The sequence below is a fragment of the Marmota flaviventris genome, chromosome 1 (assembly GCF_047511675.1).
Source record: "Marmota flaviventris isolate mMarFla1 chromosome 1, mMarFla1.hap1, whole genome shotgun sequence".
In the NCBI taxonomy this organism is placed as follows: domain Eukaryota; kingdom Metazoa; phylum Chordata; class Mammalia; order Rodentia; family Sciuridae; genus Marmota; species Marmota flaviventris.
In genome coordinates, this window is record NC_092498.1 from 36,187,791 (window position 1) to 36,214,964 (window position 27,174).

Genomic DNA, 27,174 nt, shown 5'->3' on the forward strand with positions numbered 1-27,174 from the left:
CAGAAGATCTGACAGATCCTAAATTCAGGTAGCCCAACTTACTAAATACAGTAACTTAAGAGAAGGTTTAAGGGCACTCTCAACATTTAATAGCACCGACTTTCAGGGGTTAACACAGAATTAAGGGCTTGACCCTAGTCTTGTCATGCAAGACAACACTGAGACTGGCTGTTCATAATAGCATTATTCATCATAACCAATTTTCAACCAGTTGTCTTTGTTTTATAATAAAATGTTTTAGCTTTGGCTATGTCTTTTAAGTAATCTGGAGAATATTTGGGGATAATAAGTTAAAATTTAAAGTTATATTAATTTAAAATAAAACATTTTTGTACAGCTTACAAAGTATGTGAGCCTGGAATTATTTTACTTCCTCACTGAAGAGAACTGGTTAAGCCATAAAACCTAACTGGCTACATAGGCCATCATAGTTATTCTGTGGAATCTTATCTTATACCTGCCGTATCTCTCCTTGCTCACTCTTAATATTACCTGGTGTAGACAGGAATTCCATACTAAGGGTAATTGCAATTGAAAGTGTGTGTGGCGGGGAGGCACAACAAAAAAATAAAAACAAGTGATTCCACTAACTCTTTTGATGATCATGTACCCTTTGTTTGGCATTAGTATATGTTCAGTTTTTAAACCCAGAAAGAAAGATACTTCACAAATTACAGAAGATGTAGATTTATGCTTGTTCCTTTTCATAAAAATTACTTTAACTAGAGTATCAACTAACTAATATGGCAGAATTTATGAGATGGTGAGCATATCTTTCACACAGTTGGCCCAAGGTTTCATTTAGTAGTTCTAAGACCTGATCTACAGTTATGAAATTCCAAGCTTGTGTTTGAATTCAGGACTAAATAAAAATGAAATGACTACTAGTATGCATTATTTTAATTTTTTATTAATAAAATAGAAACTTGGACTCTAGACAACTGTTTTGATCTTATATCTTATCTGACCACATAATGGAGTGGCAATAGTTTATAAAAGGACTTGGGTGAGAACAGTCAATATATCAGTTTCAACAAAAATGCAGATTAGGATGTCTAAAGTTCAGTAAATGAAAATTTAAATGGAGCAAATTAAATATTAGAAATCATAGGAGTCTCTCCCTTAAACAAGTGGGACCTCCTTTAATTATCTTCATCATAGCCACTTGCAATCACAAGAAAATTCAGTAAGATCAATCACGTTGTGTAACCCCTAAGGGAAAAAACTGAGGGAACTCATGGGTAATTTTCACAGCTTCATTATAAAGTCCAAGATCTGAAAGAAACATGTAAGCAAACATTAAATTCACCATGAAAAGCTGTAACATTAATCATTATCTAAAAGATTTCTATTTCTCTTTTCTCTCCCTTTTAGAGGTCAACTTATTTTCACAACCCAATTTCTAAAATTCAGACATAAATCATTTTTTGTAGTTCAAAAATAGAAAAGACATGGAAAACAGGAGACAATCCACTTTTTGTCCATTATATAGGCAGTTTCTGCCTGGTCCATTTTAGGCGTTACTGCATTGTTCCATGCCTTCAATTCATATATTAAAATAAATATTATTTTTATCATATTTAAAAAATTTCTCTTCTATAAATATTAGACTTTGCTGAGTTTTCTTTGTATACAAGCAAAGACTAAGAAGCAGGCAAAAATGTCCTCCCATTTTTCTATGGGATTGGAAAACTATAGAAATTGAAAATATGGCAGGTCTGTGACTCAATACCAACACATAATAAGAAGAGAATTGTTTTCCTCCTAATTACATAAAACCATTAAATACTAGAATGCTTTATTTACCAAAAGGATTGTTATCTTCTTTAAACTGGACATAAGATGCACACATGATGGTTGCTTTTGCTGTTACTCTGCCAACTACTTCCACGATTCCAGAAATTTCTTCATCAAGCTAAAACATTGAATGTTAATTTGGTGTTATCTTATTTTCAGTTGATAATTAATTTGGAAAACTGTTATATAGTTTACTTATCTTTCGAATTATACAGTTTATTAATCTTTCATTGTAACAAAGTAACTTTAAAATTTGCCAATGTTAAAACTGAAGTGTAGCTTTTTAAAAAATGTTAAGTAGTTAACTGTCAGTATGTTACAAATCCTGTTAACCTTTTAGTTGTAGGTTACTGAAAATGTCCAGAATTTATACAAACAGTAATTTGTTTTAAAAAGACCCAATGAGAGGAACTTCATATAATTTTTATTTCAAAAAGAGTGAAATGTACACACTTACAAACAGCATAATAGATTTATCTTCATAAAAGCCAAGCAAGTGTTTTTAAACACATTAAACATTAAATGCATAAATGAGAACCGAAAATATGTAAAACAAAAATAAAAATAAAAGTCAGGTTTGGTGGCATCTGCCTATAGTTTCAGCTACTCAGGAGGTTAAGGCAGGAGTATTGCTTGGATCTCCAGCAGTTGGAGATCATCTTGGGCACATAGCAAGACCCTGACTCAGGGAAGGAAGGGGTGTGAGGGGTGGGAGAGAAAGAAAAAAGATTAAAAGAGAAAGATAGAAACTCAAATTCTTGAGGAAGGAAGAAGTAAACAGAAAAATTTTATTATGTGATTTTATCTTCTTTCATAAGGAATGAGAACTGTTACCCAACCAACACTTAAAGGATATATTAAAAAAATCATAAGCCCAAAGAATCATGTTGAAAATGTAAAGGAAAATACACCAAGAGAAGAGGAATTTAATTTTATAGCTAGGGAAGGTTTTTTTGTTTTTGTTTTTGTTTTGGGGGGGGGGGGGGGCGGGTACCAGGGATTGAACTCAGGTGCACTTGACCACTGAGCCACATTCCCAGCCCTATTTTGTATTTTATTTAGGGACAGGGTCTCATTGAGTTGCTTAGTGCCTTGCTTTTGCTGCGCCTGGCTTTGAACTCCTGATCCTCCTGTCTCAGCCTCCTAAGCACTGGGATTACAGGTGGGCATGGTGGGTCAGCTAGGGAAGTTTTTATAAGCTCCTTCTTATATTCACTCCAAACAATCAGAAACACCAACAAACCAATCCAAGATAAAGAATTAAACATATAGAAGTTAATACTTAAACATACAGGCTCCATCAATTCAATGGTTCCATTTTTTCCTTCTCCATCTGAAAGAATAAACATCTTTCCAGTGGGATGAATCTAAAAATAATAAATATACAATTTTAAAATTTCCACATAAACAAAACTTTTAAATATGTCACTAAAAGTACATAATTTTACCAAAGATGAACAGACTGACCCTTACTTAATTATTTGGTTCAAGTTACAATCAAGTGTTATCAGATCTGGCATGGGATGCCTAATTAATTTTGAATTTCAGATAAACAATGAAGTTATTTATTCATTAGAGGCTCCTATTTTCATTTAGAAAATCTGGTAACCCTATGCTAAAATCAAATAAAAGGAGGTAAAAGTGGAATCTTCTGGCAGTCATGATTTAGACTGTACTAAAAACTAAGCATGGAGTAAAAGAACTGATTGCTAGAAAATCTGGATTGTACTCCTAGGTGGCACCTGCTCCTGTCATATAAGAATAACTGATTTCACTCAGTGGATGTGAGGATGAAAAGAATTACAGAAGCCTTTATAAATGGTTTTCCTTCAGTGCTCTGAAGTCACTGACTCCAAGACTTTGCGTCTGTTTCTTGCCTGTAGGATGAGTGAGCTGCACCCTAACCTGGGGTAAGATAATGGGCTACTACGGCATCTGGGAGCGACAATCAAATAAATGTTTTATGGAGAAGCAAATTTAAGCAGAAAACGACGTTCATCAAGGACAATTACAGAAGGAAACGGGAGGATGAGCTTAGTTGGCATCAGTCAAATCTGGCTAAACCCCAAACTGAGAAGGCAGACAGGGAGTCAAGTATATAATTCATATAAATACAGAACTGGGTGAGGGGCGCTGGAATTTGGAACCCAGGGCATTCGAAACCACTTAGTTTCCGCGCCATGCAAGTGGCGCCCAAACAGAGCTGCAATGGCTAAAGTGTGGGGAAAGTTTTCTTGTGCGAAACAAAGCAAAAGGAAGGGGAATGAGGCTGAGGCTGAGGCTTTGGGTTCTCCTTCCGTTACCCTGAGTCCACCACCCAGAAGGTCACGGCTACCCACTGGGAAATCCCAAGACCGCGAGCCCGCGCACCTTTTCCAGCCTTCCTACGAAGCAGACGGGCCTGTCGATGAACTGAGATAGCATGCTGGCGTTGACGCGGGCCTTGGGCAACTCCATTAAGTCAACCATGATTACGCTCGCGGCCGGCGGGAAACTAGCGGACTGAAACTGAACACCCCGCGGGAGTCGGTGGGGATGATTTCCCCGGCACCAATCAGCGAAGGCCGTTGCTCCAGCTCCGCCAATCAAATACGCGGAAGCAGCGAACGTCGTCACGCAGTTCCGGACTAGGCTGGGGAAGGGCGTGAGCAGGTTCTGCCTACGGAAGTGGGAATCAGCTGCTTAGTGACGCGCGGCGTTCCGGAAGTTGTGCGGGTCCGGGCGGAGTGGGCAGTGGAGCCGGGTCTAGGAGAGGCGGCGCCCGAGGCTGCTCTCCAGGAGCTCCGGCTTTCTAGCGGCGACACAACCCCGGAAGTGGGGTGGCGGGCTCCGGTGCTGTAGTGGCGGCAGACTGCGGCGCGAGCCTCAGGTACCTCTTCTTGCGGAAGGCACCGCAGCCTTGCTGTTTGTTCTTCTCCCCTCGGACTGAGTCAAAGAGCTAGGAGGGAGTTGGGAGTCCGCTCCGCCGCAGTGTTCACCGTGCTGTGCACTGACTGTGACAGTTAGCCCACCTCCCCTCTTCGCGGTTCTGCGTGGGAGGCGGAGAGATGCTTGCTGAATGAAGTCTGTGTTTCGGGCTTCTTTCTGATGCCCACCTACCTGAAGCTGGAAAGCGGGGTCGTCAGTGTTAATGACTGGCTTTCGCTGCTAGGTAGCAGAGGGTCGGTAACCTCCAGCTGTGTCACTTTACAGCTCAATTCCCCCAGGTCTAAGAAAAAAGGTTGACGAGATTACCTATGGTCATTTCTAGTCCTGACATTACGGAGCTGTCAATTCTCTCACTTGCTCCGCTGAGTTATTAGCAAATAGAAGCATCTGTGGGTGGGCATGGAGAGGGCCGCAGGACAGGACCAGAGGAGACAGGCTTAACTAGCTGATTAAACTAAAACAGGTGTGCCTCTTCGTGAGTTACATTCTCCATCCGCAAAACGAGGGGGTTTGATTGATTTGCAAGGTCCTACCTGACTAACTTTTGACCATATGATTAATGGACTCTCCTAACCCATCTGCAATCTTTCCACCATTGCTCTTTCTCGGTAGCCTTCTGAAAGGGAGATCTGGAGATCTGGAAGATAATCTGTTCCAAAAATATTTGGGGGTTTCTCGAATCTGTTGCTGGTTAATAATGTGGTTTGAAAACGGTGAATATTGATTTTAAGGATTTCATCTGGTGGAGTTGGTATCTGCCTTGCTCCAGAGATTTTAGAATGAGTGCTCAAAAAATACCATCAAATGGTGCTGCAGAAATTGGGGAAAAAAAATCTTAATTGGGTATTATAATTTTGTGGAAACTGGGTATGAATTCTCCCAAAGCCACAAAATTGTCATTCAACTTTAGATACCCAGCTGGGGTCTTCAGTTTAGTCCCACAATTGCGTTATGCAAAGGAGATCTGTTTTGAGACTTCATGTGACAATCTATGATTAAAATCTGATATACCATGTTTAGATGATAGCTTCCCTCCGGGTTCATTTATACCACTTACTGTGTTTGTCTTAATAGTCACTAAAAAGTTCAAAGGATTTCATTAGACAAACGTGGGGTGCATTTTAGTTAGTGATTGTATGAGTGTAACTCATTGAAGTCTATATTTCTGCATAAAGCCTTAAGGTCTTTTGCATTTTAGAATTTCTTTGCAAAGGAATTTATTGTGCAATATACAGAGTACCCATGAATATGTTTCCTAGTTTTTTTATGAGAAGTCTTTAAAATACCAGAAAACAAACAATATATTTATAACAGTTAAAGGACCACTTTTAAGCAAAGACATTTTTTTTTTTTTTAAAGTGAGATGAACAAAAAGGTAATTTAAAACAGCACTTTGGATTTTTTGGAGTCACTTCAAATTTATTATGAAACAGATAATGCTACAGAAGAGTACATATAGCTGATATGGATAGTTTGGAGCCTCTAATTCAGCTTAAGAAATGGAAATTTACTACTTATTTGTTTGAACTCTGCTGTCAAGTTCTCCCTTCCAGCCAATCTTGAACAATACTCTCTTGCAGTCTGTTTTAAACTTCCTAAGATTTCTTTATAGTCATGTCACATAAAAGGCATACTGTTTTATTTTGTCAATTAGACTTTTATATAAATGGAATTATCCATCTCTTCTGATTTGTTTCTTTGGCTTGTTTTTAAGAGTAAACTATGGTGATGAATGTAGATAGATTTCATTCTTTTACCTCTGCTACTTAATTCTATTATTGACATTTTAAAAATATTTTTAAAAAGTTTGTTATATATGACAGACTGCGTTACAATTCATATTACCCATATACAGTACAGTTTTTCATATCTCTGGTTGCACACAAGGTAGAGTCACACCATTCTTGTCTTCATACATGTAATGATGTCCATCTCATCCCACCATCTTTCCTACACCCATGACCCCTCTCTTCCTCTCCCTCCCCTTTCCCCTACCTAGAGTTTGTCTATTCCTCCCATGCTCCCTGCCTCCCCCCATTGTGAATCAGCCACTTATATCAGTGAAAACAATAGGCATTTGGTTTTTTTGGGGGGGATTGGCTTACTTAGCATTATATTCTCCAACTCCATCCATTTACCTGCAAATGCCATGATTTTATTCTCTTTTAATGTTGAATAATATTCCATTGTGTATATATATCACATTTTCTTTATCCATTCATCTACTGAAGGGCATCTAGGTTGATTCCAAAGTTTAGCTATTGTGAATTGTGTTGCTGTAAACACTGATGTGGCTGTGTCCCTGTAGTATTCTGTTTTTAAGTCCTTTGACCAATGAGTGGGATAGCTGGGTCAAATGGTGGTTCCATTCTCAGTTTTCCAAGGAATTGCCATACTGCTTTGCATATTGGCTGCACCATTTTGCAGTCCCACCAGCAATGTTTGAGTGTACCTTTTTCCCCATATCCTTGCCAATAACTTATTGTTGTCTCTTATTTTTCCAGATTAATTTCAAGGCTGCTTTTTCTATGTATATGAGGAATGTCATTGGGATTTTGATTGGAATTGCATTAAATCTGTATAGTGCTTTTGGTAGTATGGTCGTTTTGACAATATTAATTCTGCCTATCCAAGAACAAGGTAGATCGTTCCATCTTCTAAGGTTTTCTTAATAGCTGCCATTCTGACTGGGGTGAGATGAAAATTTTGCATTTTCCTAATGGCTAGAGATGTTGAACTTTTTTTTATATATATATTTGTTGATTGTATGTCACCTTCCGAGAAGGGTCTGTTCAGTTCGTTAGCCCATTTATTGATTGAATTATTTGTTTTTTTGGTGTTAAGATTTTTGAGTTATTTCTATATCCTAGATATTAGTGCTCTATCTGATATGCATGTAGTAATTTGCTCCCCAAAAGTAGGCTCTCTATTCACCTCACTGATTGTTTCTTTTTGAATCCATCTCATTTATTGATTCTTGATTTTAACTCTTGGGCTATAGCAGTCTTATTGAGCAAGTAGGAGCCTAAGCCTATATGATGGAGATTTGGGCCTACTTTTTCTTCTTATAGACATAGGGTTTCTGATTTAATTCCTAAGTCCTTGATCCACTTTGAGTTGAGTTTTGTGCATGGAGAGAGATAGGGGTTTAATTTTATTTTGTTGCATATGAATTTCCAGTTTTCCCAACACCATTTGTTGAAGAGGCTCTTTTCTCCAATGTATGTTTTTGGTGCCTTTGTCTAATATAAGATAACTGTCATTATGTGGGTTAGTCTCTGTGTCCTTTATTCTGTACCATTGGTCTGCCCGTCTATTTTGGTGCCAATACCATGGTGTTTTTGTTACTATTGCTCTGCAGTATAGTTTAAGGTCAGGTATAGTGATGCCACCTGCTTCACTCTTCTTGCTAAGGATTGCTTTAGCTCTTCTGGGTCTCTTATTTTTCCAGATGAATTTCATGACTGCTTTTTCTATTTCTACGAGGAATGTAATTGGGATTTTGATTGGAATTACATTAAATCTGTATAGTGTTTTTGGTAGTATGATCATTTTGACAATATTGATTCTGCCTATCCAAGAACAAGTAGATCTTCCATCTTCTAAGGTCTTCTTTAATTAGCTATTGTGAATTGTGTTGCTGTAAACACTGTAGCATTCTGTAGTTTTTGTTGTAGAGGACTTTCATCTCTTTTGTTTAGTTGATTCCCAAGTATTTTCATTTTTTTGAGGCTAGGGGTTAGTTTTCCTCATTTCCCTTTCAGAGGATTTGTTACTGATATACAGGAATGCCTTTGATTTATGGGTGTTGATTTTATATTCCACTATTTTGCTGAATTCATGTATTCTAGATGTTTTCAGGTGGATTTTTTTTAGGGGTCATCTAAGTATAGAATCATATCATTACCAAGTAGTGCTAATTAGAGTTCTTCTTTTCCTATCCATATCCCTTTAATTTTCTTTCATCTAATTGCTCTAGCCAGTGTTTCAAGAACTATGTTAAATAGAAGTGGTGAAAGAGGGCATCTTTGTTTTGTTCAAGTTTTTAGAGAGAATGCTTTCAGTTTTTCCCATTTAGAATTATATTGACCTGGGGCTTAGTGTAGATAGCTTTTACAATGTTGAGATATGTTCCTGTTATCCCTCGTTTTTCAAGTGTTTTGAACATGAAGGGGTGCTGTGTTTTGACAAATGCTTTTTTTTTTTTTGCATTATTGAGATGATCATATTGTTATTATCTTTAAGTCTATTGATGTGATGAATTACATTTATTGGTTTCCATATGTTGAACCAACCTTGCATCCCTGGAATGAACCATACTTGATCATGGTGCACTATCTTTTTGATATGTTATTGTATTCAATTTGCCAGAATTATATTAAGAATTTTTGCATATATGTTCATTAGAGATATTGGTCCAAAGTTTTCTTTCATTGATTTGTCTTTGCCTGGTTTTGGAATCAGGATGATATTGGCCTCATAGAATGAGTTTGGAAGTGTTGCCTCTTTTCTATTTCATGAAATAATTTGAAGAGTATTGGTATTAGTTCTTCTTTAAAGGTCTTGAAGAACTAAGCTGTGTATCCCTCTGGTCCTGGGCTTTTCTTGGTTGGTAGGCTTCTGATGGCATCTTCTATTTCATTTTTTGAAATTGATCTATTTTGATATTTTTTATGATTAATTTTGCTTGAAGTCTATTTTATTTGATATGAGGATGGAAACCCCTGCTTGCTGTCATAGTCCATGTAAGTGGTATGATTTTTCCTAACATTTCATCTTCAGTCTGTGAATGTCTTTTCCTATCTTATGAGTCTCTTGGAGGCAGCATATTGTTGGGTCTTTTTTAAAAATGCAATCTGCCAGTCTATGTCTTTTGTTTGGTGAGTTTAGGCCATTAATATTCAGGGTTATTATTGAGACATAATTTCTATTTCTAGCTATATTTGTTTATTTTTGGTATTAAACTTGACACGATTTCTCCTTTGATTAGTTTTTCCTTTAGTGTAATACCTTCCTCTGCTGATTTTCATTGTTTTTCAATTCCTCTTCATGGAATATTTTGCCTAGGATGGTACAGGTTTTCTAGTTGTAAATTCTTTTAACTTTTGTTTATCATGGAAGTTTTTTATTTTATCATCAAATCTAAAGCTTAGTTTTGCTGGATATAAGATTCTTGGTTGGCATCATTTACTTTCAAAGCCTGGTATATATTGTTCCAGAATCTTCAGGATCTGCATTGAAAAATCTGCACATAACCTAATTGGTTTCCCCCGCTATATGTAATCTGATTCCTTTCTCTCATGGCTTTTAAAATTTTCTCCTCCTTCTGTATGCTAGGCATTTTCATTATAATGTGTCTTGGAGTGGATCTGTTGTGATTTTGTACATTTGGTATTCTGTGAACCTCTTGTATTTGGTTTTCCAATTCATTCTTCTTGTTTGGAAAATTTTCTGATATTATTTCATTGAATAGATTATTCATTCCTTTGGTTTGGAACTCTATGCCTTCCTCTATCTCAATAACTCTTAAATTTGGTCTTTTTTATGCTCTCCCATATTTCTTGAATGTTCTGATCATGGCTTCTTACCATCTTCACTGTGTGGTCTACATTCTTTTCAAGTTATATATTTTGTCTTCATTGTCTGAGGTTGTGTCTTCCAAGTGGTCTAATCTGATGGTGTTGCTTTCAATTGAACTTTTAATTTGGTTTACTGTTTTTTTTTTCATTTCAAGGATTTATGTTTTTTTTTTTAATCTTTTGCTTCCTTTCCTGTATTTGCTTATGTAGCTCTTTGTCAAAATGATCTTTTGCTGCCTATATTTGCTCTCTTATATTATCCTTTATGTACATCCTGAACTACTTCTCTGTCATTCCTTCTGCTGTGCTGACCATAGATTCTAATAATGTAGTATTTTTATTTGTTTGGGGCACTTTTTTCCCCTTGTCTTTTCGTTTTGTTAGTGTGTCTTCCCTTCTAGCAGTGGGGATCTGAGGTGTTACTGTTTTACCCTGAAGGCTTATAGTGCCTCTGCAAGGTTCCAATACTTCTCCTTTGAGGGAAAGGACAATATTAACAAATCCCAGCACAAACAGTGTATAACCTTAAACCAAACAGTTGCTAATCAGACATTTACAGTTTGATCACAATATACAGAAATGGTTAATTCAGTTATTATCTACAATATAAACTGTAGGTTTGGGTTTACAATTCCTGATGGTGGACAAAGAACCTGGATGAGGTGTAGGATGAGATGTTGAGAGAGTAGGAGGTGAGGATATAGAGTTATTATATCTTAAGGAGTGTGAAAGAGGAATCTAAGAAGGTTCGTAGCAGAAGACAGAGGAAGTAATTTTGGGTAGACAAGTAAGTGGTAAGACAGTAGAGTATATAAAACACACATAATAACTAAGAAAAATAAAAAATGTAAAAATAGAAAAAATAATAGACAACACAGATATAATATACTATTCAGACATCCCAGTCCTCAGAATCCTAATACTTGGTTTCACATATGTTGGGGATCTGAGGGCTGGAAAATAAAGAAGGAAAAGAAAAAAAATATTGAAGGAAGAAATAAGGATTGTTTTGGTTGGAGATCAGTATCCATCCTGCTTCCCTTCTCATCCAATAGTTAGGGTTATCTTCTGTTGGCTGGTATCTTCATCCACAGGATGGTGAAGGTTACTAGGGTGGTAGGGTTGTCTTGGGCGCAGGGCACCTGGAAGTGGGGTATGGCACCTGCTGGTCCCTGATAGGAGACTGCACCCCAGGATCTCCTTTGGTCTTGTGAGACTGCACACTGTCTTGGAGAGCTGTTTTATATTGGGCAATCACTGTGCTGGGTTAGCAGCTAAAACTGGGTAGAGGGGGGAGTTGTGAACTATCATACTTGCCCAGGCTATGTTTTAGACTGGGAGTTGCCCCAAATAAAGATGGCCGCGAAGGTGACCCTAGATGGAGGTGGCTGCTTTCAGTGATGGTGTGTCAGACTGGGTCAGGGGAGCTGGGCAATGGCGTTGGATGATGTGTTCAGAGATGAGCTCTGTGGTGTGCAGTGTTGTGGCTGTGTGTTGTCTTCAGAGCCTGTGCGATGTCCGCAGGTGCAGGTAGGCTACCGTGTGTAGGGGACTATGGCAGTGGCTGCAGAGTCCCAAGATGGAAGTGACTGAGAAAGCCCCAAGTTGGTAGAAGGGGATCCACACAGGAGTGGCAGCTGGAGTTCCTGCATGTGGGTAGCATTTAAGTGTCCTTCATGGGAGCGGGCATCAAGGATTTCTGCACTGGTGGGTTGTGAGGAGTCCTGCTGTGACGCTGAGTCTGAAGCCCTGTGCAGGCTGGCAGCTCTGGTTCCTGCATGGGAGCAGCTGTGGGGAGGGTCCTCTATTTCTCACAGAGAAGCAGTATTCCCACTACTTGAGTCTCAGGCCACTGAGCAACACAGAATGCTGCCTCCCTCTGGCTCACCCTCTTGGATTCCCCCTTTGATTGACCTTTTGATTGTAGTTCTTTTCTGTTGCTGCTGTGAGTAGTCTTGTATTGTGTGATTGTACCAATGTATAGCAGTAGAATTGCTGGAACATAGGGTATGGATCTTCAGCTTTATTAGTAAAAGCAAATGATTTCCCCGAATAGTGGGGTCAATTTATCCTTTTATCTAAAGTTTAGGAGAGTTCCAGGTGATCCATATTCTTGGTAGCTCTTAAAGCTCTTCCTTTCCAATTTGGTAGAAATGGGATGGCTTCCTGTGAGCTGAATTTATATTCCCTGATTACTAATAAGATTGAACATCTTTTTGAATATTTATTGGCTTGTTTTTTTTTTAATCTTTTTTTTTGCCCTGCTGATTTTTTTTTTTTTTAACTTTCAAGAGCTTTTTATGTTAGTGTGGACAGTAATGCAGTAAAGTGTTTTCTTAGTATTTTGGCCCATTTTTTCTATTCTTTTCCTTTCTTTCCTTCCTGTTTTTGACTATAAAGGACTTTTGATTTTAATATAATGAAGATTTTTCCATAAGTTTAATATAGTTGAAAAGGTCAAGTTTTAAAAATCTCATTTGAGCAGTCTTCCGTCAAGATCTTAACAATATATTTTTTTAGTTTTGTCCTTCATGTTTCACCATCTAGAATTGAGTTTTATATATGTCATCAGACAGGTATCCAGTTTGTTTTCATTTCAGTTGTCCTAGCATCATTTATTCACTGTGTCACTATTTTGTTACTGACCTCCAGTGACACTTTAAGCTTACAGATACATGTGGAGTCTGTTGTTGAGCTACTGCTTTTGGTCTGTTGTTCCTTTTTCTGTCCCCAAACCTACCCATTTTCTTCAATACTGTATGTAGCTGTATGATAGCATTTGATGTCTGAGACCATGTTCTTCAGGTATGTCTTGGTTATTCCCATCTCTGCCATTCCATTTAAAGTTTAGCTTTTAAAGTTCCTTGGAAAACTGTTGATTTTTTCCCATGTTGTGATTTTGATCAAAATTACATTGAGTCCTTGGATTTCTTTCAGAAGTAACATCAATAACTCTCACTATCCTTGAGCTAGTTTAGTCCTCTTTTAAAGGATTTCAGAATTTTCTCACTAAAAGCTTTGATTTTTAGATTAGATGTATTTCTGGGTACCTTGTTTTTGATACTACTATAAAATTTTTTAATTAAAGCTTTTAACCAATGGTTGCTGATGTATAGAAAGGCCATCTTGTTCAACTCTTCATTTTTTAAATATTTGTTCTTTTTAGTTACATATGACAGTAGAATGTATTTTGACACATCATACATATAGGAATTCTAACTTCCCATTTTTGTGATTATACATGACAGGGGTTACACTGGTTGTATAATTTATATAACAACAGAAAAGTTTTGTCTAATTCATTCTACTGTCTTTTCTATTCCCATCCTCCCCTGTTCCGTTTATTCCCCTTTGTCTAATCCATTGATCTTCTACCTCTCCCCTCCACTTATTGTGAGTTAGCATCCCCATATCAGAGAGAACATTTGGCCTTCAGTTTTTTGGGATTGGCTTATTTCACTTAGCATTATAGTTTCCAGTTCCATCCATTTGCCAGCAAATGCCATAATTTCATTCTTCTTTGTGGCTGAGTAATATTCCATTGTGTAAATGTACCACGTTTTCTTAATCCATTCATCTTAAACTCATGTTTCTGTAATTTTCTAAGAGATTTTTTTGAGTTTTCTTTTCATATATTAATAATGGCAATTCTGTTTCTTAACAATTCTTACACATTTTATTTAATTTTCTTGTCGAAGCTAGATCCTTTGGTACCTTTGAATAGAAATGGTGTTAAGATGGGGTTTGGGTGCATAAATTAAAGTATCACACATACATATACACTAATTCTCAAAGAAGTCAAAACAACCCAGAGTCATGCAACACAGCCCTTATGTGGAGGTGCAATTAAGCTGTCAGGGACCCAGGTTCCTTCAGTCTTTCAGTTCTGTGTGCTTAAAATCTAGTCTTATATTAAGGTTGCTTGATAGGCCAATATTAAGTACTGGACTTTGAAGTACTGAGTCTGCATTTCAGGAAGCAGAAATGTTGGCCAGCAAAAGGATGTATGTTCATGGGATTTAGTTCCTTTAAGGAAACTTCCTGGAAGTTATTCCCAACCTGGAGTTCTGCTGGTTAGGTTAAGATATTTGTCTATTCTGATTTGATAAGACTTAGGTTATCAAATTTGATAAGATGCAGTTTTGTGGTCTTAATTGAGATAATGAAATCAATGTATTTTTTCCTATGTTGAATCATGCTTTCATTCCTGGAAGAAATACAACCTGGTTATGATATATTGTCTTTTATTGTATATTTCTAGGTTTTATTTGCTGCTGTTTTAAGATTTTTGCATTCATGTTAATGAATAACATTGGCTTGTAATTTTTCTTTCTTGTATAGTCCTTGTCAGATTCTGATTTCACAGTTAATCTTATGCTATGAATTTTGCAGTGTTTCTCTATTTATTCTCCAATATTTTGTGTAAAATTGGAATTGTCTATTTGTTGACTGGTATAACTCACCTGTAAAACCTTCTGAGTCTGGTATGTTTGCCTGTGACTACTGCTTTAGATATATCCCATGCATTTTCATAAGTACACACTAATTATCAAATTCTAAATATTTTTCATGTTCCAACATAGTTCTTCTTTGACTCATGGGTTATTTGGTTTTATTTGCAAATTTGTAGGTTTAATAATTATGTTGTTAATTTCTGATGTAATTGCTTTGTGGTCAGAGGTATGGTCTGTTACTAATTATTTGAAAGTGTTTGAAACTTACTTTAGGCTTTATCAAGTATTTGAGAAATTTTTTTGTAAAGGTTTAACATGTATTATGACAATAGCATTAATAAATTTAACCTTGAGGTTCTGCTGTTATGAATTTTTGAAGCCTTGTTATTGTGAGGTAAAATGGTGAAATTAAATAGTGAAAGAAGCGACTATCATCATGCTTTTTGCATTAAAGTTTCTTTTGTTCTCCACATTTTTTATTGGTACATTATAATTGTACATAATGGTGGGATTTGTTGTTTTATATTAGTACATACATACAATTTAACAATATAATGGCCAACATTCCTCCCCAGCACTTCCCCTCTCCCTCCCCTCCTTCTATCTGTAGTCCCTTTCTTCTGTTCTGCTTACCCCCTTTTGCTTTTCATATGATCACCTCTACCTTTTTTTTTCTAACTTTCACGTATGAGGGAAAACATGATTATTGACCTTCTGAGTTTAACTAATTTCACTTAAGATAAGGTTCTCAAGTTCCATTCATTATTGACCTTCTTGAGTTTAACTAATTTCACTTAACATAAGGTTCTCAAGTTCCATTCATAATTTCCAATTATGCAAATGACATATTTTTCTTTATGGCTGCATAAAGCTTCACTGTGCATATATACACTACATTTTCTCTATCCCTCTGTTGATGGACACCTACTCTGGTTCCGTAGTTTGGGTATTGTGAATTGTGCAGCTGTAAACAGGATATGCATGATTGCTACAGAATGCTGACTTTAATTCCTTAGGATAAATACTGAGGAGTGGTTGGTATAGCTGGTCATATGGTGGTTCCTTTCATAGTCTTTTGAGGAGCTTTCATACTGGTTTCTATAGTGGGTGTACTAATTTAAAGTTCCACCGACAGTGTAAAAGTGTTCCTTTTATTCCACCCCCTCTCCAGCATTTATTGTTGTTTGTATTCTGAATGACTGCCATTCTGACTGGTATGAAATGAAAACTCAGTGAAATCTAGTTTGTATTTGTTATTATAGTTTTTTGGTACCAGGTATTGAACCCAGGGACACTTAACCACTGAGCCACATCCAAGCCCGTTTTTTGTTTTATTTTGAGACAGGGTCTTGTTAAGTTGCTTAGGGCCTTTTTAAGTTGCTGAGACTGGTCTTGAATTTGTGATCTTCCTACCTCAGCCTTCCCAGCTGCTGGGATTATAGGCATAGGCCATCACGCCCAGCCTCAGTGTAGTTTTGTCTTTTATTTTCCAAATTCCTATTTGTTGGCCATTTGCAGTTTTTCTTTTGAGAAGTGTCTGTTTAATTCATTTGCCTGTTTATTAATTGGGTATTTTTTTGTTTTGGTTAAGTTTTCTGAGCTATTAATATATTCTTGATATTAATCCTTTGTCAGAAAAGTAGCTAGCAAAGAGTTTCTCCCATTCTGTAGGTTCTCAATTATTTCCTTTGCTGAGTAGAAGACTTTTAATTTGATGTCTTCCCATGTATTAACTCTTGGCATTATTTCCTGAGCTTTAGGGGTTCCGTTGAGAAACTCATTGCCTGTGCTTGTATGCTGGAGTATTGATCCTGGGTTTTCTTTTAGGAATTGCATAGTTTCTGGTCTAATTCCTAGATCTTTGATCTATTTTGAGTTGATTTTTGTGCAGGGTGAAAGATAAGGATCTAGTCTTATTCTTCTACATGTGGATAACCAGTTTTTCCAGCACTATTTGTTAAAGAGGCTCTTTTTTCCAATGTATACTTTTGTCACCTTTGTCAAGGATCAGATAACTATAGATGTGTGGATTTGTTTCTGTGTCTTCCATTTTGTACCAATGGTCTCTGTGTCTGTTTTTATTACAGTACCATGCAGTTTTTGTTTTATAGTTCTGTAGCATAATTTGAAATAAAGTATTATGAGGCCTCCAACATTGCTTTTTTTTTTTTTTTTGCTTAGAAATTGCTGTGGCTACTGTAGGTCTTTTATTCTTTCAAATGAATTTTAGAACTATTTTTTTTCTAGTTCTGTGAAGAATGTCATTGGTATTTTGATAGGAATTGCATTGAATCTGTATATTGCTTTTGATAGTATAGACATTAATACTATTCTGCCTATCCATGAGCATGGGAGATCTTTCCTCTTTTCATCTTCTTGTGTCTTCAATTTCTTCAGTATTATGTAATTTTCATTGTAGAGGTGTTTTACCTCTGATTAGATTTATTCCTAGGGTTTTTTTTTGTTGTTGTTGTTGAAGCTACTGTAAATCGGATTTTAAAATTTCTTCCTAAGCATATTTATTGTTAGTATATAGGAAAGTTATTGATGTACATTGAATTTGGAACCTGCTATTTTGCTAAATTTGTTTATGAGCTATATCAGTCTTTTTGGAGTTTTTTTTGATTTTCTAAATATAGGAACATACCATTTGCAAAAGTTATAATTTGACTTTTTCCTTTACTATTTTTATTCATTTTGTTTCCTTGTCTTGCCAAATTGCTCTGGCCAGAATTTTTAGCACTATATTAAGTAGGTACTCCTAATTAGAGAGTACTAATTAATACTTGTCTTGTTCTAGATTTCAAAGGAAATGCTTTCACTTTTTCCTATTTACTATGACATTGATTTGGGTGTTTTATATATAGCCTTTATGATATTGAGGTAAGTTCATTCAGTGTTTTTATTCTGGGTGATGCTGAATTTTCTCAAGGACTTTCTCTGCATCTATTGAGAGGACTAAGTGATTTTTGTCTTAATTCTAGTTATGTTATGAATTACATTTATTGATTTGCGTATGTTAAACCATCCTTGCATCTCTGGGATAAAACCAACTTGGTCATGATGTACAATCTTAATATGTTGTTGGATATGATTCACTAATATTAAGGATGTTTGTATCTAAGTATCTAAGTTCTTCGGGGGTTTGGTCTGTAGTAGTTTTCTTTCCTTGTGTTTTTACCTGTGTTTTGTATGAGTGTGATATTGGCTTCATAAAGTAAATTTGGAAATGTTCCATCTCTATTTCATGGAATAACTTGAGGAATACTGGCATTATTTCTTCTTCAAATTCTGGTACAGGGCTGGAGTTGTGGCTCAGTGGTAGAGCGCTCGCCTCGCATGTGCGACATCCTGGATTTGATCCTAAGCACCGCATTAAAAATAAATAAGTGAAATAAAGGTATTGTGTTCAACTACAACTAAAAAATAAATATAAAAAAATAAATTCTGGTAAAATTCAGCTGAAACTCCATTTGGTCCTGGGATTTTCTTTGTTGTAAGGCTTTCTATCACTGCTTTTTTCTCATTACTAGTTACTTGTCTGTTTAGATTTTATATGTATTCTAGATTCAATTTTGGCAGGTTAGATATTTTTAGAAATGTATCCTTTTCTTCTAAGTTTTCCTCTTTATTAGAATGTAAGTTTTCAAAATAGTCCTTAATGATCTGCCATATTTCTATAGTGTGTGGTGATTTTTCTCCTTTTTCATTTCTAACTTTATTGAGTCTTCTTATTCTTTTGGTTAGTTTGGCTAAGGGCTTATCAATCTTGTTTATCTTTTCAAAGAACCAGCTTTTTGTTTCATTGATTCTTTGCATTGTTTTTTTTCCCCCTCAGTTTGATTTATTTCAGCTCTGATCTCAATTATTTCTTTCTACTAGTTTTGGAATTGATTTGTTCTTATTTCTCAAGGGGCTTGAGATACATCATTAGATTATTTATATGGGATCTATCTGATTTTCTTATGTAGGCACTTATAACTATAAAGCTTACTATTGGAACTCCATTCACAATGTCCTAGAGGTTCTGGTATGTTATATCATGAGTACCATTTTTCTCATTTGACCCTAAATTTTAAAAATTTCTCCCCTGATTCCTTCTATCACCAGTTCATCTCTCAAAAGTTTATTGGTCAAACTCCATGTATTTCTATACAGTTTTTTAGTGTTGGTTTCTAATTGCATTCCAATATGATTTGACAAGATGGAAGCAATTATACCCGTTTTTTTGTATTTGCTGAGAGTTGCCTTGTGGTCTAAAATATGGTCTAATTTAGGAGAATGTTCCAGGAGCTGCTGAGAAGAAAGTATATTCAGATGTTGTTGGATGAAATATTCTATAGAGTCTGTTCAATGCATTTGATTTATAATATTTTTCAGGTCCAAAGAATCTTTACTGAATTTATGTCTGGATGACCTATTTAATGGTGAGAGAGGTGTGTTTAAATCACCCAGTATTATTGTACTGGAGTGTGTCTGAATCTTTGAGTAGTGTCTTTTTTTATGAAACCATTTGCACCCGTGTTTGGGACATTATTATTTATTGTTATATATTGTTGGATTGTTCCCTTTATTAGTGTGAAGAGACCTTCTTTGTCTCTTCTGATTAATTTTGGTTTGAAGTCTGCTTTGTCAAATATGAGAGTTGCTTCTCCTTTGTGTTTTGGGTTCCATTTACATCCTTTCACTTTCAGCCTGTCTGTGCCTGTGAAGTGTTGAGTCTCTTACAAACAACATATAGTTGGGTCTTGTGTCTTAATCCATTCTGCCATCTTATCTTTTAATTGCATAGTTGAGAACATTTATATTCAATGAAATTATAAAAATATGTTTATGAATTTCTGCCATTTTGATTTATTTGTTGTGTTTAATTTGGTCCTGGTCTCATTTGCTTTGCTACTCTGGAAATGAGATTTGTTCATTTGTTTAATGCCAGAGTTTGTTTTTGATTTCTTCTGTGTGGAAAGTTTCTTTATAGTGCCATATTAGTGTAGTCATGGATTCTTTTAGTTTCTACTTATGTTGGAACATTTTTATTTCTCTTTTGATTTTGAAGGAAAGTTTTGCTGGATATAACAATCTTAGTTGACAGTTACTTTCTTTCAGGACTTGGAACATATGATTTCAAGCCCTTATATATTTTAGAGTTTGTGCTGTGAAATTGTTAAGTAATTCTGATTGGCTTGTCTCTATGTGGCTTGATAGTTTTTCCCTTGAGGCTTTTAAGATTCTATCCTTGTTCTGAATGTTAGGCATTTTAATTATAATGGTCATGGAAAGGTTTTTTTTTTTTTTTTTGGTCTCTTTGGGGTTCTGAATGCCTCCTGTATGCGGATGTCTATCTCATTCTTGAGGTTTGGAATTTTTTCTGTTGTTATTTCCCTGAAGAGGTTATCCATTTCATTAGCTGCATTTCCCAATACTCCTCAATTCCATTGGTTCTTAAATCTGGTCTCTTAATATTGTCCCAGAGTTATTTTGGATTCTGATTATGGTTATTTTCTTTAATACTGTCTGAATGTTCAAGGCTGGCCACTTTGTCTTCTAGCTATGAGAGTCTGTCTTTAGCATGGTCTACTCTGACCTTCAGTGGAACATTTTATTTGACTTATTGTGTTTTTCTTTCCAAGGTTTCTGTTTGATCCTTTTAAAATATCTCTACCTTCTTATTGAATTTCTCATTCATATCCTGTACTGACTTCCTTAATTCCTTCAGTTGGTTTTCTTTGTTCTCTTAGAATTCATTAATCATTTTTATAATAATTCTTTTGAATGCTTTATGTGACATTTTGTCAATTTCAATATCTTTGGAGTCAGTTGCTGGTGAATTATGAACTTTAGAGGTGTCAGGTTACTTTGTTTTTTATATTGTATTTCTGTGTTGGATTTTATGCATCTGTTGGGATAGATTTATCTCCCACTCTTGTGTGTGGGCCTTCCTAGCACATGACTTTCTTTTGCGAAAATGTCCTAGAGTGATCTAGATTGAGACTCCTTTGCAGTTGGGAGTTTTTGCTGTAGCAGTGAATACCCGTGAATGGGACCTGAGGCCCACTCCCAGCTGTTCCTACTTAGGGCCTGGTCATTAGTTTGGGTTTTTGTTACTTCTCTTCTTTGTTTAAAGCATAGCTGAAGATAGAAAGCTGTTAATATTTGTGGAGCAATGTATACTGTCTTTTGGCTGAATTTAGTTCAGCCGCAGGGTCTCTACCCTGTGAACTTGTAGTGTTCCTGTAGGTCCCTAGCATCTCACAGGATAGGGGAAAAGAAACAATAGTAACAACCAGTGCAAACAATATATAGCATTAAAATAAATACCCAGCTTCTATTATGACATCCACAACATTAATTACCACAAAAATCAGGAATGATGGGGTCAACAATTGTCGACAGCACCAACAATAAATAACCATGGATGATCTGGCTTTAAACCAAACAACAGGTGTCAACTATGTCATCCATAGCAGTAATAACTGCAACATGAATAGCGGGTGCAAGAGTTATAAAAAACAATTAGTTCTAAAAGATACATATTAAGAGATTGGAAAATGTGACAGGAAGGGAGAGAGTTTATAGTTTTCAAAAAGTGAACAGAGAGTATGCAGAATGATGTAGCAGTTGATGGTTATAAAGGAGGACAAGGAAAAAAAAGGGAAAACAGGGAGAAAGATCAAGAGAATTTGGCTGTTAGTGGGAGTAGAAAGAAGCGAAAGAGAAACAAAAATAGAATCAAACCAAAATAAACAAACCCAAACCCTATCCTTCAAAAGACAAAGAAAAAATAACTACATTAAAAGTTGGTAAAAATGAGAAAAAATATGTATATATGTCCATGAATCAATCATCACCAGCAAGAACACCCCCCCCAAAAAAAAAAAAAGATTCTTAATGAAAAAATGAAGAAATTGTATTCACTGAGATGATCAAAATAGTTGACTAGAATGGATAGAATGGATGTTCACTGCCTGCCTGACAGTCCTCCTTTCCATTTCTTCTTGGACTATGTACTGAGAGAGATGGAGGGAGGGAGGGAGGGATGGAGGGAAGAAGGGGACTGGGATTGTTAACCCCTTCCTCCTTTTGTATTGATCATGAAGCTGCCACTCAGAATGGTCTAGGACTAAAGTTGGTTGGAATGCCACTCAGCTTCCCTTCTCACCAGTATAAGATGTAATGGAATGGGAATTACTGTCCTTTGGAGTTTTGTGTACACAGACCAGATCAATGCACTTCCAGCGTTCTATGATTGGAGTTCCTCCAGCTGGGGATTAGGTCTAATCAGCCCTTAGGGACTTCATTGTGGGGTAGGGGAGCCAGTCTTCCACACCCACACATTCTACTGCCTGCTAGGTTCCTGAGTATATTTACACCTGTCTATTGAGATTCCCAAACCCCTTCAGCTTTTGAAGGAAATGCAAGTTGGGCTTCCCTTTGCTTTTCTTACTTGAATCCTTCTGGGTATAATGTTCTCCATGCCTGTTTTACTCACATTCTGCTAGGTACACCCTAGGCCACATGGCAGGCTCTTGCTAGGAAAGCATGGCAATGTTTGCCCTGATCTCCCAGCTCCTACAGCAGTAAGTTGCAGCTTGGGCACCTCCAGTTGGCTCCCACTGCAGCTCTGCCTTTGCCAGTTGAGAAACAGCATTTTTCAAATACCTTTTTATACATAGAGGTACAGCCTCTATCAATTAAGTTCAGGCTGCTTTTCTAATCTTAGGCTTTTCCATGTCTAATCATTGTATTTCTCTCTGTGTTACTGGTCATTGTGTTCTCCTTTGTGGTGAAACAGCACCGCTGCTGCAACCAGCTTGGCTCCAGTGTGCTTTCTTTGTTCAGTGAACCTGAATTTCTGGATCTCCCATGACTTTGACTGTCTAATATTGAATTTTAGTGAAATTTCCATTTTGCCCACTTCACGTGGAACAGTATTCCCACTTACTGAATCCCAAGCCATGGAGCAGGTAAGAATGTAGCCTTCCTCTAATTCACTATCTTGAATCCCCCTTAAAGTTCATTTTGTCTGCTACTATTGTAAACACACCAGCTTCCTTTTGGTAGGATTTGTTGGCTGTATCTTTTCTATCCTGTATTTCACTTTGGAGAGACAAGGCCCATGAGCTTGGATTCTTATTTCCTTATCTCCTTGCTGACTTATCTGAGAGCTGGTCTGGCAGATCTCAACTCAAGGTAAGAACAAGCTGGCTCCAGTGGCTTCCTTCTTAGCAAGGTCACTTAATCAGGAGGCTTCTATTAGCACATAATTTCCCAGATATAGATATGTAGAGAGGCCTGGCTTCTCTATTCATTAATGGTTGTATATTCATATACATGAATGGTTGCATATTCACCAGTGGTTGTTAATGATCCACCAACATGAATGATGTTGACCACCCAAAACCTACAAAAATAGAATTTATAACGTTCAAAAAGAGATAAAGTAGAATTGAAGAAAAAAGTAACAAAAAATGCAAAAGAAGTAAAAAGTCAACAAGAAAGTCCATGCATATGGGAAGAACAAAATAACTTGTAAAAATGGATCCAGACACACCAGTAACAACAATCAATAAAATGGACAAAAGATAGAAAAGTCAAACCTTCAGTTTTTTGCATTATTTATAAAAAAAAAAAAAACACACCTAAAATGTAAAGACAGGTATCAGGCCAACACAGACATATCACAAGTGCCACACAGTAAAAATATCAAGTAAGGCTTGAATTTCACTAAAATTCAATACTGGACAGTCAAAATGGTTGTTGTAAGCATAGATCCAAAATTCAGGTGCATTGAACAAAGAAAGTACACTGGAGCCAAGCCGGTTGTATAGCAGTGCTGGTTCATCATAGAGAGAAACACAATGAACAGATTTAGGTATGGAAAAATCTAAGATAGAAAAACCTTCTTATTGATGGTCTCATTCTTTCATCATGGTTTCAAGTCTTTATTCATATATTACAGAATGTTGGTGGACATGGAATAAAGGGAGAAAGTGAAGTCAAAGTTACACTGTGGTTTGTCTGTAGCAGCTGGTTGGACCATGGTGCTTCTTCCTGAGATAGAGTTTAGAGGAGGTTCCTGTGTACTGGGGCAGATATTGAGGCAGTGTATCAGAATAAAGAAAACAGACTTTGGAGCAGACAGACCTGGGTTAAATGTAGTCTTAATTGTGGTCTTAATTAGGTTAATTGTCCTAAGTGACTTGGACAAATTACTCAACCTTTCAGAGCTGCAATTTCTGTGTTAATATGGGGGATACTAAAGCCCTATAGGGTGATTGTTGTAAGCATTAAATAAGATCATGTGATAAAGTACTGAGCACAGTGCTTTATACGAAATCCTCATACTAAGGATTTTAATAACTGTATGATGCCTAGATTGTCTCATGTATCTATGGGATATCATGGTGATAATTAGTAGTGAGATGGAGAATGTGGAAAGAAAATCTCAAGCTGCTTCCCAAGGAGGAAGAAGGGTTGTAGGCTTATCTGAGATTGGAAATCCTGAATTGATCTGGGTGATATTTTTCCCAGCAAAATACTCAGCAGCCTGAATGTAAGAGATCACGTCCTCATAAAGCCATTTGAGGTTTAATAAGATGTTTTCTACATTTTAAATGTTCTATGGAAAATGACATCAGAAAGATATTCTTCCTCATAGTCTTTGGTTCATATTCTCCCTTATGTTGATCTCAATATGGTTGTTTCTTACTGAGGGAGAGACTGGATGGGTAGGGTAACTTTAGTTTCCTTCACTTAACTTTTTATTGCTGGCAGCTGGTTGTTTCTTTGTCTAGTCCTAGAAAGTCAGATGCATGTACATATTTCATTAGTTTCACCCAATTCCTAGTGACTAATAGGCATTCAACATGTGTAGCTCTGCTGGGCCATGATTGGCCTTGTGTGGCTCAGACTGTAAAAGGTCTCTGAGTGAGTTGGAGAATTAGGATTGGTTTGCAATTCTTTGAACTTGAAAGTAGACCTTCTCCTTGTGCTCTGCTCACATAACTTTTCCTTTCTTGGATTTTGTTTTACACAGTCTTCCTCAGGCAGTTACAAACCATTTTCTTCCTCATTCCTTCCTCTTGCCTGTCTAGACCAAAAGTTATGGTCTCTGAATGGAGGTGGAATAAGATCTCATGGGGAAGGGATAGGAGGAAGGGAGGAAAACTAGTTCTGTCAGATTTTGGAGAAAGTTTCTGTGCAGCATGATGTCCAACAACTGGTGGTTAAAGCTCGTATATTTTAGAATTTAAGCTCAGGAAGTGAGAATGGATGAAATGCTTTGTTCATTCTCCTGCTTTAGTTTGTTTGTGTGCTCACTTGGTCATTTATTCATTCTTTGGATAGAATTTTAGCTGTAGCATTTGGTAGAGTACAGAAATTAGTCAGTTTATTTTTTTGGTCAGTCTCCATTGATCATGTGCTGTAGGAAATTGACTCATACTGTAGCATATGATCTGTTATTTTTGGTTGATAACTGTTGTTAGTTTTTGTATTTCTTTACATGCATTTTGATGAAAAATTGGGAGGCAAAACAGGCAGCACTCTTGTTTATTCAGGAATTTAAAGCAAATTGAGAGAGAGCTATAATACTTCCTGACTAGATTAGATTGTTAATAACTTGTTATCACTAATATGACTGATACTGGTTTTATGCAGAACTCACCAACTTGTGTTATGCCCATTAGCACTATGATAGGTGGTAGAGAAGTAGGACAAAAGGCAGCAGCAGTTCCTTGAATCTGGAGAAAGTACCTTTGGTTTTGTTTCTCCATGGGCTGAAAACAGTGCCTGGCCAGTGTTTGGCCCTCAAAATAATATTAGTTAAATGAATAAAAAAGTGAATAAATAAATGACTGAATGTAAAATTTGTTTTCTTTGTTGGGAGAAAGTAAAGACTTTTGATGATGCAGTAAGGCTGTGTGAAAGTCAAATGATGCAGGGTTTTAGTGGGAAATTTTTGAAGTTTTTTTGTTGTTGTTGTAAATGAGCATAATAACTTTATTTAATTAATTTATTTTTAATGTGGTGCTGAGGACAGAACCCAGTATCTCACACATGCTAAGCAAGTGTGCTCTGCCGCTGAGCTATAACCCCAGCCCCTGGAGTCTTTTGAAAGTTGAGTTGGTTCCTCTTTTGTAGTAAAACTATTAAAGTGAGCAGAACATTTTAAAGACTCACACTGAATAATATTTCTTTCTCTATTCATTCTAGGTTCCTTTGTAGTATAGAGGTCTGACCTCTATACTACAAGATGAGTACATTCTTTCTTAGGAGGACATTATTATTAAGAGGATATTATCATTAAGGGACATTATTAGAAGGACATTATTGAAATGATTCAACTCATATTTCGTTTTATGCGGGAAATACTTTTTGAGTGGTCAGAAGTCTTTTTTTAAGGATATGGTTTCATCTCAGGGTTGCAACATTGAATAAAGTAGCTAGAGTTATACCTAATCGTCTTTGCCCAGCTAAATGACTTGTTAATAGTTATATACAACTGATGTTTGTAACTTTTATGACACACAAAAATGTATCATTGTATCATTAATTTAGAAGAATCAGCATGACACTAAAGGTCATAAATTATCTTCTGGTCAATGATTTGAGAACCAAGTGATAAACTGTAAGTGTGATTTTTTTTGTTTGTTTTATAATTTCTCAGAAGGCATCAAAATTTCTATCCTCCAATATTTAGCATCATTTGTAGAAAAATAAATCTGTTATTTTCACATGTACAGTGTTTTAGTCAGCTTTTTTTCTGCTGTGACTAAAAGACTGACAAGAACAATTTTAAAGAGGGCTCACAGTTTCAGAGGTCTCAGTCCATAGAGAGACTTCATTCTGCAAGGCCCAAAGAGCATCATGGCCTAAGAGTGTAATGGAGGGAAGTGGCTCAGGGTATCACACCAGGAAGCAGAGAGAGACTCCACTTGCTTGGTATAAAATATATATTCCAAGGGCATACCCTCAATGACCCACCTCCTCCAGTCACACTCTGCCTACCTTCAGTTACCACTCGGTTAATCCCCTTCAGGGTATTAATTCACTGATTGAATTAAGGCTCTTATAACCCAATAGTTTCACCTCTGAATGTTCTTGCACTGTCTCACACGTGTACATTTGGGGAACACCTAATATCTAAACCATAACATATAGTATTAAAAAGAGGGAAAGTTTTATATTAAAATCTCTTGAAATTAAGGTATTTCAGACTAAAATGCATCACATACTCGGCAGTTTCACATACACACAGAGGAGTAGGTTACAGCCTGTCTATATTGCTCAATGTTAGTATTCACAGAGAAGAAAAGGGCAGTGTTCGGGGAGTCCATAGGTGAAGTCTGACACTTCCAGGCCTAGAGAATTTCTTTACCCAGAGATTATTGCTCAATGATTTATACTGAAGAAGT

The 27,174-nt window shown here is 36.5% G+C and overlaps 2 protein-coding genes across 3 annotated transcripts in view; one reads left to right on the top strand and one right to left on the bottom strand.

Moving 5' to 3' along the window:
- Positions 1-894: 894 nt before the first annotated feature.
- On the bottom strand, positions 895-4,336 carry Rpa3 (replication protein A3). Its single transcript, XM_027952806.2, has 4 exons — positions 4,168-4,336; positions 3,090-3,164; positions 1,807-1,915; positions 895-1,275 (listed from the first exon to the last, which is right to left on the bottom strand). The coding sequence occupies exons 1-4, from the start codon at positions 4,264-4,266 to the stop codon at positions 1,193-1,195; spliced, it is 366 nt and encodes a 121-aa protein (XP_027808607.1). The 5' UTR covers positions 4,267-4,336; the 3' UTR covers positions 895-1,192.
- A 144-nt stretch (positions 4,337-4,480) lies between these two features.
- Positions 4,481-27,174, top strand: part of Umad1 (UBAP1-MVB12-associated (UMA) domain containing 1) — a 240,761-nt gene continuing 218,067 nt past the window's right edge. Inside the window, exon 1 of one of the 2 annotated variants that reach the window (XM_071612605.1) lies at positions 4,481-4,666. The gene's annotated coding sequence lies outside the window, so the exon portion shown is untranslated. The remainder of the gene's footprint in view (positions 4,667-27,174) is intronic. The other variant, XM_027952798.2, reaches the window with a different exon arrangement.